This window comes from Solenopsis invicta, chromosome 6 (assembly GCF_016802725.1).
Source record: "Solenopsis invicta isolate M01_SB chromosome 6, UNIL_Sinv_3.0, whole genome shotgun sequence".
NCBI lineage: Eukaryota > Metazoa > Arthropoda > Insecta > Hymenoptera > Formicidae > Solenopsis > Solenopsis invicta.
In genome coordinates, this window is record NC_052669.1 from 2,144,689 (window position 1) to 2,163,210 (window position 18,522).

General features: G+C 27.0%; 2 protein-coding genes across 2 annotated transcripts; both read right to left on the reverse strand.

Annotated features, from left to right (window-relative positions):
* Positions 1-1,121: 1,121 nt before the first annotated feature.
* LOC105205292 (aminopeptidase N) lies at positions 1,122-7,817 on the reverse strand. Its single transcript, XM_026130670.2, has 11 exons — positions 7,010-7,817; positions 6,123-6,569; positions 5,411-5,591; positions 5,184-5,340; positions 4,535-4,616; positions 4,065-4,447; positions 3,604-3,881; positions 3,178-3,368; positions 2,338-2,619; positions 1,428-1,503; positions 1,122-1,351 (listed from the first exon to the last, which is right to left on the reverse strand). Exons 1-11 carry the CDS (start codon positions 7,513-7,515, stop codon positions 1,208-1,210), a joined length of 2,727 nt encoding a protein of 908 aa, XP_025986455.1. The 5' UTR covers positions 7,516-7,817; the 3' UTR covers positions 1,122-1,207.
* Positions 7,818-8,760: 943 nt separating this feature from the next.
* LOC113003023 (aminopeptidase Q) lies at positions 8,761-16,526 on the reverse strand. Its single transcript, XM_026130668.2, has 11 exons — positions 15,784-16,526; positions 13,832-14,299; positions 12,605-12,788; positions 12,376-12,532; positions 12,039-12,120; positions 11,525-11,913; positions 11,073-11,350; positions 10,651-10,841; positions 9,905-10,171; positions 9,115-9,184; positions 8,761-9,045 (listed from the first exon to the last, which is right to left on the reverse strand). The coding sequence occupies exons 1-11, from the start codon at positions 16,305-16,307 to the stop codon at positions 8,902-8,904; spliced, it is 2,754 nt and encodes a 917-aa protein (XP_025986453.2). The 5' UTR covers positions 16,308-16,526; the 3' UTR covers positions 8,761-8,901.
* Between the last annotated feature and the right edge of the window lie 1,996 nt (positions 16,527-18,522).

The following is an 18,522-nucleotide window of genomic DNA, read 5'->3' on the forward strand; positions in this document are numbered from 1 at the left end:
ATTTAATAAAGTTATAGAATTTTATTTTATTATTTGAATTAACTTAAAAATAAAAGCATGTAGTTTTAAAATTTAAAATATTTTCAATTTCTTAAAACATAAAACTAATATTTCTTGTTATAAATTGTAAAGTATAGTTCAATATTATTAATATCTCGCATATAAAATAATGTTAGATTAGAATAATTGTATAATATAAACGATAAACTAGAATAATTTTAATTTCTCTTGTTTATTAGCAATTTGTATATTTATTTCTTAAATGTGGATTATACATTATCTCATCATAATGCATCATTGCTTAAAATACCGTTGAATTATTTATTTTCTAAAGCTTTAAATTCCGATAAATTATCTTTCATTTTCCCTATGATTCCCTTATCATTTAAATGTCTGTGTATCGATCGAATGCTATTCAGCAAATGTTTTTATTTGTGACAGATTTATTTCATAATGGCAAATAATAGTCGCCATATAAAATAATGTTATCTAATCTTGTTAATTTTTTTTTCCTGAAACTATTCCTTATAATTCTTCAAAGCATAAATCTTTCATGGATACAAAATACCATAGATAAAATACATTAAAAATTGTTTTAATTATTATTATTAAATATGATTGACGATAACATGTGTGTCTAAAAGATACAATAAAAAAATCTTTAAGATATTTTTTAAACACTCATGTTTTTGGGATAATTTTAATACATATTTTAGAAAATAAATATCGACATAAATTATAAGTAGAGATGATATGTGATATTACGTACTCCAGCTTCAGTTAAAAACTATATATATGTATATCGAGGTCAACAAGCAATCGATATAAAGTTTGCATGAACTGAAAATTGTAAAAATTTACACAAAAATATTATTAGAATTATAATTTTTTTTGATCAAAAAATGACATTCTGTTTTGCTTATCTGTCTTAACTTTCTATATTTGGAGCAATACGATACGGAAAAAGATTAAGTAAAATAAAAACATTCATATATTTAACAATTTGTATTTTTAATTTTTAAAAATCTGAATATTATACTTGATAAAATGTGAATTATAAAGCATGATTTAATAATATTAACATGCAACATATACGATAATATTATATTCAAACAACTTTATTCTTTATTACTCATATATATTCATAATTTATATATTTATTTATTTTATTACACTTGAATTAAATCCGACTATGAAGTATCATTGCTTAATTTGTTGGATTGATGGTTTGTTGATTTTCTAAGGCACCAAAAAGTTTCAACAAATTATTGTTCATTTTGTCTAAGATTGCTTTCCTATTGTTGATCCATATTTGTATATTGATTTTATGTTGTTCAGCAAATTCTTTTATCTGTAACACAATATTTCATAATTAAAGTTAAATATTGTAAAGAAACAAAATGTTAAAAATAATGATATCTTTTAACCTTGTTAAGTTCTTCTTCTCTGAAACTATTATCAACGAGCCTCTCAAGAGTAAATGGTGCATCGGTATTGTAAAACCTAAAAATTGTTTTAATTATTGTTAAATGTAATCCCAAATAACAATGCGTAGCAATCTAAAACGTAGCGTAAAAGTTGTCTTTAAAATGTATTTTAATGACGTGCACGTTGTCAGGGATAATATTAACATATATTTTCGAAATTTAGAAATTAAATGTCAATCATTATTATAAGTAGAAATTATTTATATATTTAAAAAGATGTTAGCAATAGGTCTGTTTTAACAATTAAAATTATTTTAACGTAATTATTTTCAAAAACAAAAATCTTTTTGTTAATTACACAGAATTATATAAATTCTTTTAGAATTAAAGTGTAGACAATAATAAAATTAGCAATTTTTCATATTTTTTCATATAAAAATGAAAAGAAAAATTAGAAAATTATTGTTTTGTTATCAATTTTGACTCATAACATTTGCTGTAAAAGTTTTAGAATTATTTTAAAACAAAAATACACTAATCATTTGTTAACAGCATTGAAATTGTAAGCATCAGTAAGCCTTGTAATTTGTGAGAACAATACATTTTCATCATTCTATGCAGATTAAACAGTAAACATTGTGTTATTCCAGAAGAAAAAATGCAGACATAATATTCTTATTTTTAAATTATATTTACAGTATCTTTTATAGTAATAAACTAGCCCATATCTTAGATATTTATTTTAGAACCTATGATGGCTAGATTTTTTTTTTGTTTTGACGAATACAACCTGCTTTTAAAAAATATATCAATTTTTTATAACACCTTGTGTAATTATATTATGTAATTACATTTTCTAAAATAAACAATTCACATAATCTTAATTACTATATAATATGATTTTACTTACCTCTCGTAATTATTAATAAATAATTGAATTGCTACTTCAGTAGTTGGAAAAATTGTGAACACATTATTAAAGAAGATATCATATTGTTTATATCTTTCATCTTTTTCTCCCTTTTCAGAAATAGAATTTAATTGTTTTTCAAGAACGTGCAAGTTCTCCGAACAACCAAGAAACTGTTCATGAGATTTTGATGTTCTCTGACGTGCTTGTAAGAATTGATCCCAAAAAGATTCATTCGCTTTTATGAGACCTAAACAATATAGCCATTCCTGGAATAATGGTCTAAAAAATAAAAGTAATTTAAAAAATTTAGTACAAGATATATGCTTTTGGATATAAAAACATGAGTTATTGGTACAAATTAAATAAATTACAAGCAGTAAAAAAAATTCTTTTATAATAAGCAACTTTACCCTACTTCATTATTTTGGCAAACTTTATTACTGTAGTAAAATATAATGTTAATATTAAAAAGATTATTAATATTTAATTAAATCCTTTTAATTTGCCTAACAAGTTACCATAATTTATGTCACCTTTAATAAAATATCTACTTAAAATTGCACGATATTAATAATTAAACAGTATTAGTATTGACTACTAAATCACGCAAAATACATGTTAAAACAATGAAAGCAGAGTTACGTGCAATTTAAAAATATGCAAAAGTTTAAGTAAAAATAATGATTTAGAATCTACCAGTCATATTTTGCAAATAAATTTTATATTAAATTTTATATAAAATTGGCTGTAAAAAAAATTGTTATTTTGTCGTTGTACACCTAAAATTTCCTATTGAAACGAGTCTTTACAAATGTAGATGTATCTTTTAATACTTACTTATTTGCAATTGGATCGTCCACATATGCAAGTAATTTAGAAGTAATTTTAGCTTGACAATCCGAAAGTCCATGTATACAATCATATTTATACAGATCCTTTCTAATATTTATAGTTAAAAAGTCATCATCAGGATTTCCATCAAAGTCGATACGTTCAAATAGTTTACGCATAATGGTCGACAAATATGGCTAAAAAGTAATATTTAATAATGTTTAAGTCACTAGCAAATTAAAGATAAGTTTTGAGATAACTTATTATTTTTCTAATAACTGCTTAATAATTATTTTAAATGGTAGAGCCTTAACGTATAACAATCCATTTTGAAGAATCAAACGTTTTTTTTTCTTTTTTCTTTTATTAAGTTTATTAATTCAAATTAATTTAATTTAGTTTTGTGACGATATTGTCATAAACATATTTTACCTTAAGGATTGATTCTCCTTTGGGTAACCGCAAAAGATTATGTATTGCAAGAAAGTTTTTAAGAACTCTGTACCATGGTGCAGGATCAATTTCGCGTGACAAATAATTCATAATTTCAACGACAGTAATAGAGTCAAGTTGTTCAGTCTCCATCATATAGAAAGCGTCGTCAAGAATTTGTGCACGATTCAGAACTGGGATCTTGTCGTAGTTGTCAGAATTAAGAAAAGTAGCAATTCTTTTCCAATTGGTTGTATCGTAATTTACACGATAAAATCCTTTTTATTAGGAATACAAATATGTAAATAATTGATTTATTAAATAATCTATTTAATATTTAAAATTTTTCTTTTAAAATTTTTATTAAATTTTTAGAAATGTAATAACAATAAACGTAGTAGTAATTAAAAAATCATTAAATTAAAATAAAAATAATAATATACATATTAAAAAGTATTTACCTGTCAGATGTTTATTTACAATAATCCAGTCATTAGTGTCAACTCCTTCGATTGTTATATCCTCGTCATCCGGTTTCAGCCAATGGGTGGCTAACGTTGACGAAAAATCCAAGTTACTTTGCGTTGCAAAATTTATAGGTATCCACCATGTTTCGTTTCTTTCATATTCAAAATTGGTTTTGTCATATTTAAACATTTTTTGCGTTATCTTGATGTCGCCTGTAGTATAATCTCGATGAACCGTAACGAGTGGATACCATCCCTGCTCGAACCAAGTGTCCATTACGTCTTTTACTTTAAAATTGTTATGCGGTACATCTGATTCATCAAGGGCATCTTGTAATGCCTTCCATAAATCATCTGCTGTAGCACTATTATATTTACTAAAAATCAATAATATGCGTAAAATTATTGGTTTTATTTGCATAAAAATTATAATAAAATAATGTCTTAAAAATTTGTGTACTGACTGTGCTTGAAGGTATTTTATTAAACCGTTTCGAAACACATCCTCCCCCAAGAAATGCGATGTCATTCGCAGAAGACAAGCAGCTAATAAATATTATAAGAAACATAATATGAAATTATTTTTTGAAAAATAGACAAATACATAATATAAAGTAAAAAGATTTATTGATTTACATTTATAATGTACAACTTTTTAATAATTATTTTTATAACTTTGTTTTGAATACTTTAGTAGCTTACTTAAAACAAACACGAATAATTACACATTTAAATTAAGAAAATAGGTACGTTGATCAAAGCAGATCTTTAATGTTTGATAATAAATTTCTTGATAAATTTGTATACATTTAGAAGTTTCCCAAACTACGCGCTTTATATTTGCCGGACTTTGAAACACAGCTGAAACACAGCTGTATAAATTACAAAATTATTAAATACTAAGATCCGTTTTTGACCGGTGTAGCCATTTTCTTAATTTAAAACATATCAATATACTTTACAATCATGATTATTATTTATTTGAATAATTACATTAGAAACGTATTTTTACATTATACACATATAAAAAGTGGCTTCTTTTTCCAACTGGCATCTTCCCTGACTTACTTTAATAATTATTCGTATATAATGTATTATATAAAAATTTCTTACATTTTATATTTGTTCTGATAGAAAATACGTCAGTAACATCTAGGTCAGATCCAATGATATTTACATGAATTGGGGTAGAGTAAAGTGCATCTCTTAACAGCATTTCTTGTTCTTCGACCACTACAATATAATCCATCAATCGTTTTTCTTTGAGAAACTGAAAAAAACAAATTTACATTAAAAAAGAAGAATATATGACAGATTTTAATTACATAATCTATTGATACTTTGTCAGTAATATAGTATTTCAGATAGGTCGATATGCCTTGACTTAACCAAAGATATTTCCACCAAATTGGACTGACAAAATTTCCAAACCACTGGTGCGCTAATTCGTCAGTGATTGTCGTAATATAGTCTATGTTACTAATTGAAGGTAAGCTCTTATCTTCAAGAAGTATGTTTTGTCTGAAAATTTTCAGTACAAGTAGATAATGTATTGAAAGAGAATTTATACGATGTATTTGTTATATTATGTAATAGTAAAATAATTGTGAAGAAATATTTTCTGATGAAAAGATATATATTATTACTTATAATACAGAATTAGAAAATATTCCTCTATAATTATACAGGTATTTCATAGTTGTAATTTTTTTTTAATTAAAAGAGTATTTTTTCTAATCTAAAATTTAAAAATTTTTGATTTTTAAAATTTTCTTTTACTATTTAATAAATTATTTGCGCTGACAAAAAAAATTATGCCAATTGCTTCCTCTGCTACTGCTGTAGTGTTTAACCCTATCGGTATGAGAGTCTTCTCTGCTAAGAACGCTCTCGCTGAACGAGACGACATGCACCAAAAGTGTATACATGCGCGGACAGTAATATTTCCGTAAAATTAAAGTATTACAACAATTAAAAAAAAGCATAAATTTTTAGAAATCTAGAGCAGAATATCTCCTTAAAAATTTTTCTCGGTGAAAGATTTATACTCACTCATAGATGATCAAACCCCAATTTTCAGTACCGACATAATTTGGAATGGCAACATGATCCATTTTCGGCACAGGAACGGTGCTATTGGTGAATTTTTCGAGTTCCTGCATTGCCTTCTCGGCAATATCGAGGGACTGTGCGGCATGAGAAAGAAGGTGTTTTGGTCCCCATATTTTGACATTACCTTCTAAATTTGAGATATGATCATAACCAGCAATCACAAATCCTAATATATTGGTAGACATAATAGGAGTTGTCTCGAAGTACGTCCATAATTTTCCGTCGGCTGTGTCGATTTTCGATCGCACGGATGGCATGTTCGATAATGCTGTATAATTAGGATAGTGCTTGATGGAAAATTTGAAAGTCGCTTTTATGGCAGGCTCATCCCAACACGGAAATACTTGTCGCGCATTGGTTGCTTGAAATTGTGTTACTGCTAACCATCTACAAATTTATTTACTTCTTTATGTTTTAAACAGCAGATTCGAGAGGATGTTCTCTAGAGTCTGATCGCGCACTGTAGGTGCATCATGCCGCGCGCGGGATGTATTTATGCTTTAAATTCAATAACTTTTTAACAAATAGTCAAAAATTAATTTTTTAAAAAAGAATTTAAACTGGAAATTCTACTCTTAATAGTATGCCTTCCGATAGCAATCAAATAAACTCAGATATCTCTAATTGGTCGGATTTAAACTCGAGTCTTCAACATATAATAGAAAACAGGCACACTACTTTTTGCGCCACAATATTTGTGTCATATAAGATCAATTAATAAATATTTTTTATTTGCAATTATTTGCTTTGTGTTTATGTTATATAGTTATAACGTTAGCGTAAGTTATTATTAATAATTTTAATCAATTTGTAAAATAATTACTTACATCTTATTTCCTTTGTCGTTAATATAAGATTTTCTATACAATCCGTAAAAGTCAAATGGTTGTATCACACCCGTGAAAATAAAATGCAGCGTATAGAATCCAGGATCCAATAATTCCTCAAATCGTAGCGTCAAAATTTGTGTTTCAGAGTTATATTCATGCTTTGGAACATACTCCGATTCAGAATTTACATCTGCGCATTTGCGAGTTATCTTCGTCAGCGATTCGTCTATTGCGAGATATACAACGTGTAATTCGATGGCATTCGTCGGTTCGCGCACTTCGACATCGATGTTTGTTTCGCCATCAATAGTAAAATTATTTTCCATATAAGGTATTAGTTTTACATCGTAATGGATAGGCACAACATTCTGTCGTAAACGAAATTGATTCTCCTTGGAATCTTCCACTATTTGATTATCCACTGCTTCATTATCTTGATAAAGAATTCCTTGGCTGGTGACAAGTAATAAAACTACTGCCAACAGACTTTTGACGATTACCATTACGTATTTATTTATGCAGCAGTTATAAGAACCTATATGAGTGACTCTATAACACTGACGAAACAACCTGCTTTTTACGTATAATATTGAAATGCACTACAGTTACATTCCGTTTCACACATGATGCGCATGATGTATTTTATCCTTGAATTCCTTAAACGTCAAACAAGGAGGAAATGATACAATGCATTGTGCACATCATGCGTGAAACGCAACGTAGCCTATATTACACACAACTGGCACATAGCGAGTTCTACGCAAACAACACGGGATTGTGCACGAACATTCAAATCTTAGCATACTATATTAACAGAGTATCTTATTTGCCTTAAATTGTATGAAGTCATTTCTGATAAATTTTTTTAACGCTGACCATAAAAGTTTCATATCAATGACGAAATGATCTCTGCTCGACGCATATAATTGTACATTCTATTTATATGCTGTATATATGTTTAGAAATTATATTTCAAGAGATGCCTTCAATTAAAATCATATAATCCATAAATATTATTAAATTTTACAAAATTTTCAACTACAATATTAACAAATATTTAACGATTTTTTTTTCACATTTTGTTTAATATCTTAAAATAGGAAAAATAACATTGATGTATAGATTCATACACTGATAAAATACCAAAAAAATGTTGAAAGTGGAAGGATCCAATTTTAGTTTTTTAATTTTATAAACTTTGTTGTTTAATTGTAAAAACAGTTAGTATACACTTTGTATAACATTATTAGAATGACAATAATATTATATTCACTTTAAAAATTATAATTTTTTTGTTCACTTTTGACGCAAGATTATGCTTATTGTGATAATCTTTTTTCTATATAAATGTAAACAGTAACCATTCTATATATATTATGATAGCGATATCTTTTCCGAAACGACATCAGTTTGATGATTTCAACGTCGAATCGAGGTCGATTCAACATTGATTCTATTATCATTTCTCACTGAAACGCCAGATAGAGTGCTTGCTTATTAACTTTTATCTGTTCTATAAAAACTACATGCCGCAATTCTGTTAAAAGAAAAAGTTATTTCTTTTAACATAAATGATTATGTCTAGAATCTATTGCACATGCAGAAATTTTGGGAAATATTCACATTTTATTATTAAAATATGTAACGTAAAAACAAAAGCACACATATATTTAAAGTATTTTATCAAGTATATTTAATTGTTAAAAATTTGAAAATTATACAGACAAATTATGAATTATAAAGCATGATTTAATAATATTAATATTTAATATACTATAATAATATTATAATAATATATTGAAATAATTTTATTCTTTCTTATGTATTCATAATTTGTATATTTATTTATTGTTATACATGGATTAAATCCGATTGTGATGTATCATTGCTTAAATTGCTGGATTGGTGGATTTTTTATTTTCCAAAGCACCTTGAAATTTTGACAAATTATTGCTCATTTCTTTTAAGATTGTTCTTCTTTCGTTTAATCTCTGTTCATAATTTTGATTATGTTGTTCAGCAAATGCTTTTATCTGTAACAGAATATTTCATAATTGCGGATAAAAATAATGAAGAAATGTTAAATAATAATATCATCTTACCTTGTTCAATTTCTTTTCTCTAAAACTATTGTCAATGAGCTTTCCAACAATATCTGGATCATCCTTAAAACTGTAAAATATATTAAAAATTGCTTTAATGGTTTTTAAACGTTAATCCAAACAGTGCATGTTTAAAGATTGTAAAATCTGTTGTCCTTCATATGTATTTTGATCAATTGTCTGGGATGATATAAACATATATTTTAGAAGCTAAATGTCAATATTATCATAAATAAAAATTATTTATATATTTAAGGAGATGGTAGGTCTGTTTTAAAAACTAAATGTTTAACAAAAATTTTTTTATTGATTACACAGAATTATATAAATTTTTTCCACAATTAAATTGTGTAGAAAATAATAAAGAATGGAGTCAGTAATTTTATGTAAAATAAAAAAAAATTAAAAATTATAGTTTTGTTATCGACTTTGATTCATAACAATATTTGCTGCAAAAGTTTTAGAATAATAAAACAGACGTACTTTTCCATCAAAATTACATCAACAAACAATACTGCGTTTTTGGAATTAAGCTGGAAACTTCAGTATAAAAAAACTTTGTTCAAAATTTGTGCACATATATGCGTTCTTTAACACCTTACACAATTATATTATGTATTAGGTCGTTCAAAAAGTAATTTTGTTTTATATATATATATATATATATATAACAAAATTACTTTTCAAACAACCTAATACATAATATATTATGTAAGGTGTTAAGCACATTTTTTTAAATAAATAATGCATATAATTTTAATTACAATGTATATAACATAATTTTACCTACCCCTCATAATGATTAATAACAAAATCAATCACTGGATCAGTATTTGGAATAAATCTGAACATGTTTTCCAAAAGAACACTATATCTTTTTGTATCGTTAGAAAAAGAATTTAAATGTTTTTCAAGAATGTGCAAATTCTCCGAACAACCAAGAAATTGTTTGTGAGAATTTGATGTTTTTTGATGTGCTTGTAAGAATTGATCCCAAAATGATTCATTTGCTTTTATGAGACCATGGCAAAATATCCGTTCTTGCGGGAATGATGGTCTAATAACAAAAAATAAAAATATTTTAAAAAATTTTGTAAAAAATACGTTTCAAGTAATACTTTTATTTTATTTTATTATTTTGGCAAACTTCGTTACTGTAGTAAAATATAATGCTAATATAAGAAAGATTATTAATATTTAATTAAATTTTTTTAATTTGTTTAAAAGATGACTATAATTTATGACATTTTTAAAATAGCTACTCAAAATTGCGCGATATTAATAATTAAACAGTATATTGACTACTAAACAATGCAAAGTTGTTGAATCGATACAAGCAGAATTATATGCAATTAAAGATATACAAAATTTGACGCATTAAAAAAATAATTATTTACAATTTACTACTTAATTTTACAAATAAATTTTTCTATTATAATTGACTGTAAAAAAATTATTATTGTGTCATTGTACATCTCTTAAAAATTTAAATTGAAACAAATTTTTTCAAATGTTCATGAACCTTTTAATACTTACTTATTTGCGATTGGATCTTTCACATATGCAAGTAATGTAGAAGTAATTTTTGCTTGACAATCCTTAAGTCCATGTACACAAACAAATAAATAAAGATACATTCTCATATCTGCAGTAAAAAGATCTTCATCAGGATTGTCTACAATGTTGATGCGTTCAAATTGTTTACGCATCAATTTCGATAAATATGGCTAAAAAGAATATTTTAAAATAATTAAAGCACTCGCAAATTAAAGATAAGTTTTGAGATAACTTACTATTTTTTAAACAACTTAATCTATTTAAATTGTAGAGATTTAAAATGTAACAATCCATTTTGTAAAATCAAATATTTTCTTTTCTTCTCTCATTAAGTTTATTAATTCAAATTAATTACTTTGTTTATAATATTATCATAATAAACTGTGGTATACGTATTTTACCTTGAGGATTGCTTCTCCTTCGGATAATCGCAAGTAGTTATTTTTCATAAAAAAGTTTCCCATGACACTGATCCATGGCGCAGGGTCAGTTTCGTGTGCCAAATAATTCATAATTTCAATGAAAGTAGTAGAGTCAAGCCGTTCAGTCACCATCATGTAGTAAGCGTCGTCGAGAATTTGTGCACGATTTATAACCGGGATCTTTTCGTAGTTGTCAGAATTAAGAAAAGCAGCGATTCTTTTCCAATTTATTGTATCGTAATTTACACGATAAAATCCTTTTTGATAGAAGTAGAAACATGTAAATGATTGATTTATTAATAATTTATTCAATATTTTATACCGTCTAATAATGTACTTCTATTAATTATTATTAAATTTTAAGAAACGTAAAAGTAATTGAAAGTTAGGCAGTTTAAAATAAAAAAATATACATTTTAAAGTGTATTTACCTGTCATCTGTTTATTTACAATAATCCAGTCATCAGTGTTCACTCCATTGATTGTAATATCCTTGTCACGTGGTTTCAACCAATGGGTAGCTAACGTAGACGAGAAGTCCAAGTTACTTTGCGTTACAAAATTTATAGGTATCCACCATTTCCCGTTCTTGTTTTCACTATATTTTAAATTGTTTTTTGGAGATTTAAATATTTCTTGTGTTAACTTGATTTCGCCTGTAGCATAATTTCGATTAACCATAACGACAGGATGCCCTGCCTGCTCGAACCAAGTGTCCATTACGTCTTTTACTGTAAAATCATCATGCATAACATTTGACTCATCAAGGGCGTCTTGTAATGCCTTCCACAAATCGTCTGGAGTAACACTTCTGTAGTCACTAGGATTCAATAATATGTGAAATTGTTGATACTCTTTCAATTAACTTAATTTTATTATGTCTTTCTTTGCATTTAAAAATTATGATAAAATAATAAATGTCTTAAAAATTTGTTTTATACGTACTTTATTCGAAGATATTTTATTAAACCGTTTTGGAAAACATCCTCTGTCAAGAAATGCGATGCCATTCGTAGGAGAAAAGCAGCTAATAATAGGAAATAATTTTTTAAAAGACAAGTACATAATATGAAATTATATAAGATTTATATTAATTAACAATTTTTAATCTGAAACTTTGTTATAAACATTGTTATAATTTTATTAATATTGTTTTAATTTTAAGTTACAGCAATATAAAAAATAGGGTACGTCAGACCCAGCGTGGGGAGCTAAGGTTAAATTGTCACATTTCTTGTATAATAATTATTTTTGTATGATAAGTTATATAAAAATTTCTTACATTTCATATATATTCTGGTGAAAGATGCATTAGTAACATCTAGGTCATGTCCAACGAGATTTGCATGAATTGGAGTGGAGTAAAGTGCATCCGTATATAGTATTCTTTGTCCATCGTCTATTACAATAAAATCCATGAATCGTTTTTCTTTGACAAGCTAAGAAGAACAAAGTCACATTAAAAAAGAAAAATGTATAGCATATTTTGATTGCGTATAGTCTGTTGGTACCTTGTCAGTAATATGGAATTTCAGATAGATCGATATGCCTTCAGTCAACCAAAAATATTTCCACCTACTTGGACTGACTAAATTTCCGAACCATTGGTGCGCTAACTTGTTTGTGATTGCCATAATATTGTCTACATTACTAACCGCATGCAGTAAGTTCTTGTCTTCAAGAAGTATGTCTTGTCTGAAAATTTTTACATACACATATATAATGTATTAAAAAAGAAATTACAATGTATCTGTTATATTATTTGTAATATGCTGATTAAAGTTTAGGACGTTCCTAAAACGATTTTTTGAAAAATATTTTTCCCGTCTCCATTTTACACATAGTGACATTTAGGAACAGTGACATTAACGAAACTTTCCGAACGAATACATGCTTTGAGAAGTTTTTTTAAATTTAAAAAAAAACCATTTTTTTTATCACTCAAAAAATTGTCTCTTAAAGAAAAATGGTTTGTGCCACTTCTACTTCTGCACAGAGAAACTTTTAACTGCTAAACAATAGATAAAAAATATTCCGAGGCCGAATAAATAAAAAATCGTTTTTGTAATCATTTATATTTTTTTTATTACAGCAGCTAAATTATATATTTTTATAAACACGTGTTAATATACAAACTTTTACTTTTCATAAGTTGTTTAAATATTCAGCAAAACATTTTTCCAAGACAGTTTAATTTATCAACACAAAAAAATTGTCAAATGCAAGTACAACTTTTGACCAATCGGACCATTCAGTTCCTTCATATATAAGACAATAATATTATAGTTGACTTGATATCTTTAAAGTTCAAAAATTTTTTTAAGAGTTGAAGAATTTATCAAGCTTAAAAGTGCATTTTGACAAATGTTTTCAATCAGAGCATTTTTGATCACTTGTCCGGAAGTTAAAAGTTTCTTTGTGCAGAAGTAAAAGTGCAATAAATCATGTTTTAAAAACAAAGAATTTTTTGAGTGATGAGAAGGGCGGTTTTTTAAACTTAAGGATGTCTTCCAACTATATAGACAAAAAACGGTAGTTGTAATGATTCTGCATGTATACAGGTCTGAAGACATATAAATATGTCATGTGCACAGTACCAAAAAAAAACCGTATTTGTTATATGTAGTTTTTTCATAGAAATAAAATATTTAAAAAAATTAGAAAAATGCATAATTTTTCATAGCTCTAGACTATCATATCTCCTTAAGAATTTTCCTTGACAAAAGATTTATACTCACTTATAAACATTTAGACCCCAATTTTCACAATCAGTGTCCACACCGTTAGAAGTTGGAATAGCAACATGATCCATTTTCGGTACAGGAACGGTAATATTAGTAAATTTTTCGAGTTCCTGCATTGCCTTCTCGGCAATATCGAGATAATATAGCGCATGAGAAAGAAGGTGTTTTGGACCCCATATTTTGACATTACCGTTTGAATTTGAGACATGATCATAATCTTCAGCAATCACGAATCCTAATAAATAGGCAGGCATAGAAGGAGTTGTATAGAAATGTGTCCATTTCTTGCCGTCGACTTGGTCGATTTCCGATCGCATATATCCGGACGGCATATTTGATAACGCTGTATAATTAGAATGATGCTTGATTGATAATTGGAAGGACGATTTTATATGAGGTTCATCCCAACACGGAAATACTTCTCGCGCTCTGGTTGCTTGAAAATGTGTTACTGCTAACCATCTGCAAATTTATTACAGTTTGCTTTATATTTTGAATACAAGATTTTTTTGTGCTGACGTAATAAGTTATTATGTAAAAGAAAATTTTCAATACTAAGATAAGTCTCTTAAAGCAACATCCCTTGTTTCCAGAAATTAAACTTTATTAATAGAAAAGACGGAGGTAAATTATTGACTATTGTGAACATTTTAGCTATTTCTATTTTCTCGGTTATTTGATTATTAATTCTAACAATTACTTATGGAATTATTTGTTTTATAGTTAGGCGTTTAGTGACGCTAATATGTTAATACATAATACTCGGCAATTATTACAAGATATTTTTACTTTTGAACAAGTTTAAAACTTACCCAATGTACATTTTAGCACTTAATTACTTAGATATTAGTTTTAAATTTGAATATTATTATACAAATTATAATGTATATATGTATATGTACACTCGAGTGTTTTTCCTTTTATTTAATAAAATTGCAACGAATATTCAAGGATTTGTATCAAATATTAGAAAATTATTTAATGTTTTTTTTGATATTTTTTAATATTTACATATTTTCTATTCGTGTCGAATATTTGCTGAATATCAACTATTCGGCTCAACTTTGCCAAATATTCGATATTTGTTAAAAATCAAATATATTTCTTCGTTGCATCTCTACTTTATATTTTTATTTTTAAAATTATTATTATCAATTTGTTTTTTAAAATAAATTGTCGAATAGCAGAATATCAAAATAATCGCCAAATATTTGTTGCTACTCTATTATTTAATCTTATTCGATCTTATTCGAGGATTTCTGACATGGAGGACAGCATTTTTATTATTAACGTTAAATTTGCATTTTGTCTTATTCGATTTTATTTTTAATATTATGTTATATTTATTGTGTCGTATCTTTAATGTAGCTTATTACGTTCTGGTTTTAATTTAAGTTTAATTTATTTTACTTTATTTTAACTTTAAAAAGATTTACATGGGCCATACATCATTTGGTCACTTCGCGCGTCGGTTCAACTTTATATCGATCATCTTGTAATTAAATGAACTGTAATTAAATCAATCTGTAATTAAATAAACTATCAATCATATATAAATAACAACAGTTGTCTGCTCGCTATTTGACCTTTTGTTATTATGTTATTGCTTTTGCTAGCTAGATATTGATATTTGTTTTTGATTATATTATATAACTTTTTATTCAGCTGTACATATTTCGAGTTACACAAAGTTAAACAAAAATCTATGATTTTGTTAAACTGATTCTTTTAGCGAAATTTTCATATCAAAATATTTCTTCGATAAATCGATTGTCACTTTAAATAGTTGTGTTCAGAAACATTAGATATATTATTTCATCTTTGTTGTTTAATATTAAACAAAGATAAAATAATATTTCTAAAGATACCTTTAACATTTTTAAACGAAGGAACATTTTAAATCAGGAAAATGACAAATAATAAAAAATTACAAACTAATTACTTACGCTTTGCTTCCTTCATCGTTATAATGAAATTTTGTATATAATCCGGGTAAAACCTTCGAAAAAATCTGACGTATTTCGCCCGTAAATGTAAAATGCAGCATATAGAATCCAGGATCCAATAATTCTTCAAATTGTAGCGTCAAAATTTGTGTTAAAAGGTTATATTCATGTTGCTTTGGAACATACTCTGATTTAGAATTTATATCTGCATCTTTGCGAGTTATCTTCGTCAGCGATTCGTCAATTGTGAGTTTTACAGCGTGCAATTCGATGGTATTCGTCGGTTCACGCACTTCGACATTGATGTCCGTTTCACCATCAGTAGTAAAATCATCTTCCACAATATGAGGTATTACTAGTTTTATTTTGTAATGGACAGGCCAAACATTGTGCTGTAGACAAAATAGATTCTCTTTGAAATCTTCCACTATTTGACTATTTACTATTTCATTATCTTGAAGAAGAACGCCTTGGCTAATGAGAAGTAATATGACTGCCGTCAACAGTCTTTTGATGATTGCCATTACGTAGTATGCAGCGGTTATAAGAACTTAAAAGATTGACTCTACAAGACTGACGAAACCATCTACTTGTTACGCTTAATATTTGAAACGTTTTATTTGCACGCCCAGTAACGTAACTTTAAAATTTGGACCCAAGAGCATGACCTATCATTAAAAAGAGTAAGTAATAAATTTTCCTTTGTAAGTTACAAAATTGAGAATCGTCTTGACTGGTGACAAGAAATAAAGCTACTGTCAACAGATTTTTGACGAGTACCATTACGCAGTTATTTATCCAACGGTTATAAGAATTTATAAGACTGACTCTACAAGACTAACAAATAAATAAACTACTCGTCGCATGTAATATTTGAAATGTTCTATTTGTGTGCCGCATATATGTTTAGTTCTGGAAAAACGGTTTAAAAAGAACATTATTGCTTGACTGTGTTGCTATAGTTCCATAGGTTATCAAATTTGCTGCTGTAAATGCATTTTAGAATAACATCTTTTGCATGATAATTAAGAATGATATATTTAAAGGAGAAAGAAGGTGCTTTTATTAAAACACATAACAATAATTAAAAAATAGTTATTTAAAATAATTAATAATACAGGAAATCTCACAATTTCAAAAGAAAAGAAAACAAATATTATGTAGAATAAATAAAAAAAAATAAAAAGAGAATCAGAATAATTAATTAATAAAGGAGTGTGCAAAGCGGTTAAAGTCAAAGTTCTCACGTAAAAACGTTCGTTATATATTTCAATTTGCTACAGTATTGAGCCACGACAACAATATCGCAGTCAAAAATAAAAACGTGTGATTTAGCCAACTGCACCGGATCGATTCTCTCAAAAATCGCCTATTGTATCGCGAAATGGAAAACGTTTGCTTACGGTCCTGCGTAATGAGTCCGATGAGATCATCTTTTATGATTACGATCTACGGTCATTTCTTTATTACTTATAATTGCGACAATATTTCTTTTAAAAGAAAAATACCGATTTTCTTGAAAGGAGTGTTTTATCCTTTTAATGTGTGACTCAGCATGTATAAAAAATATGTGTCACTTATTTTTGTTTACATTTTAACATATCCAAAGCTCATTAAAATCGGTGCGGGAACACTTGGTTGTATTCCCTTGTTAGAAAATTAGCCGTGTGTCAAGTTTTAATTATTATAAGTTTTTATCGGAAGATATAACTTAGAACCTGCACGATCGGTTTATTGAAGTTATTCCAAGTTCTTAAATAAAAAATGGTATTTGAATTTATAGGATAAGTGTTAAAGAAAATAATTATTCTAACTTCTTAAATGAAAAATGACTTCAAATTTACACAATAAGTGTTAACAAAATTATTCTAACTTCTTAAATGAAAAATGACTTTGAATTTATATGATAAGTGTTAACGAAATCAATTTAAGTTCTTAAATAGAAAATGACTTAAAATACGCACGATACTTACGTTATTTTAAGTCCTTAAGTAAAAATTGACTTAGAGTGATATTCAATTATGAAATACGCAATACGGATACAGAATCGAAAATTCAGGTTTTTCTCCAAGGTTTATACAATATAGTTAGTTTGGACGTTGTCATCGCGTCGCGTGGTACGAGGGGAATTGAGATTTTGCGCGCTGACGTCGGTAGATTATAAATTGAAAAAGATCAAGTACTAAAAGTACAAACGAGAGAGTCGCGAGCTGTCTGCGAACGACACAGTACCTTTTCGTTAATTTTAATATTCTGTAACATACCTGTTGGATGCAATTTTCACCTTTGGTGAAACAGTTGTTTCTTCAAAAAATGTTTTGCTAATGTAGTTAGATTACTCACTATTTTTTGTATCTGATAAAAAAGAATTGTTTGTCACATATAAAATTCATAGGAGTAACATTTAACAATACCTTCTAGAAAATTTAGATCTTATTGCTAATTATAGTCAAATTTAATGATAAATATGATTAATATGCGCCACAAACAAATTTTTGTTCTAAATTTTACAAGTAGTTCAGACATAAATTCTGTCTCTGTTATTTACATTAGTTTAATATTAAACATATGCGATATTATAATATTTGATAATCGTTTATCTTAGTTAATTTTTTGCAACCAAAAAATTGTGGTTGTACTTGCAAAACTAGTTTTTTGTATGCTGTAGCACAAAGAATCATATCTAGAGTACACCTGGGGGACATTCAAATAATTTTATTTTATAATAAAAATTATAAA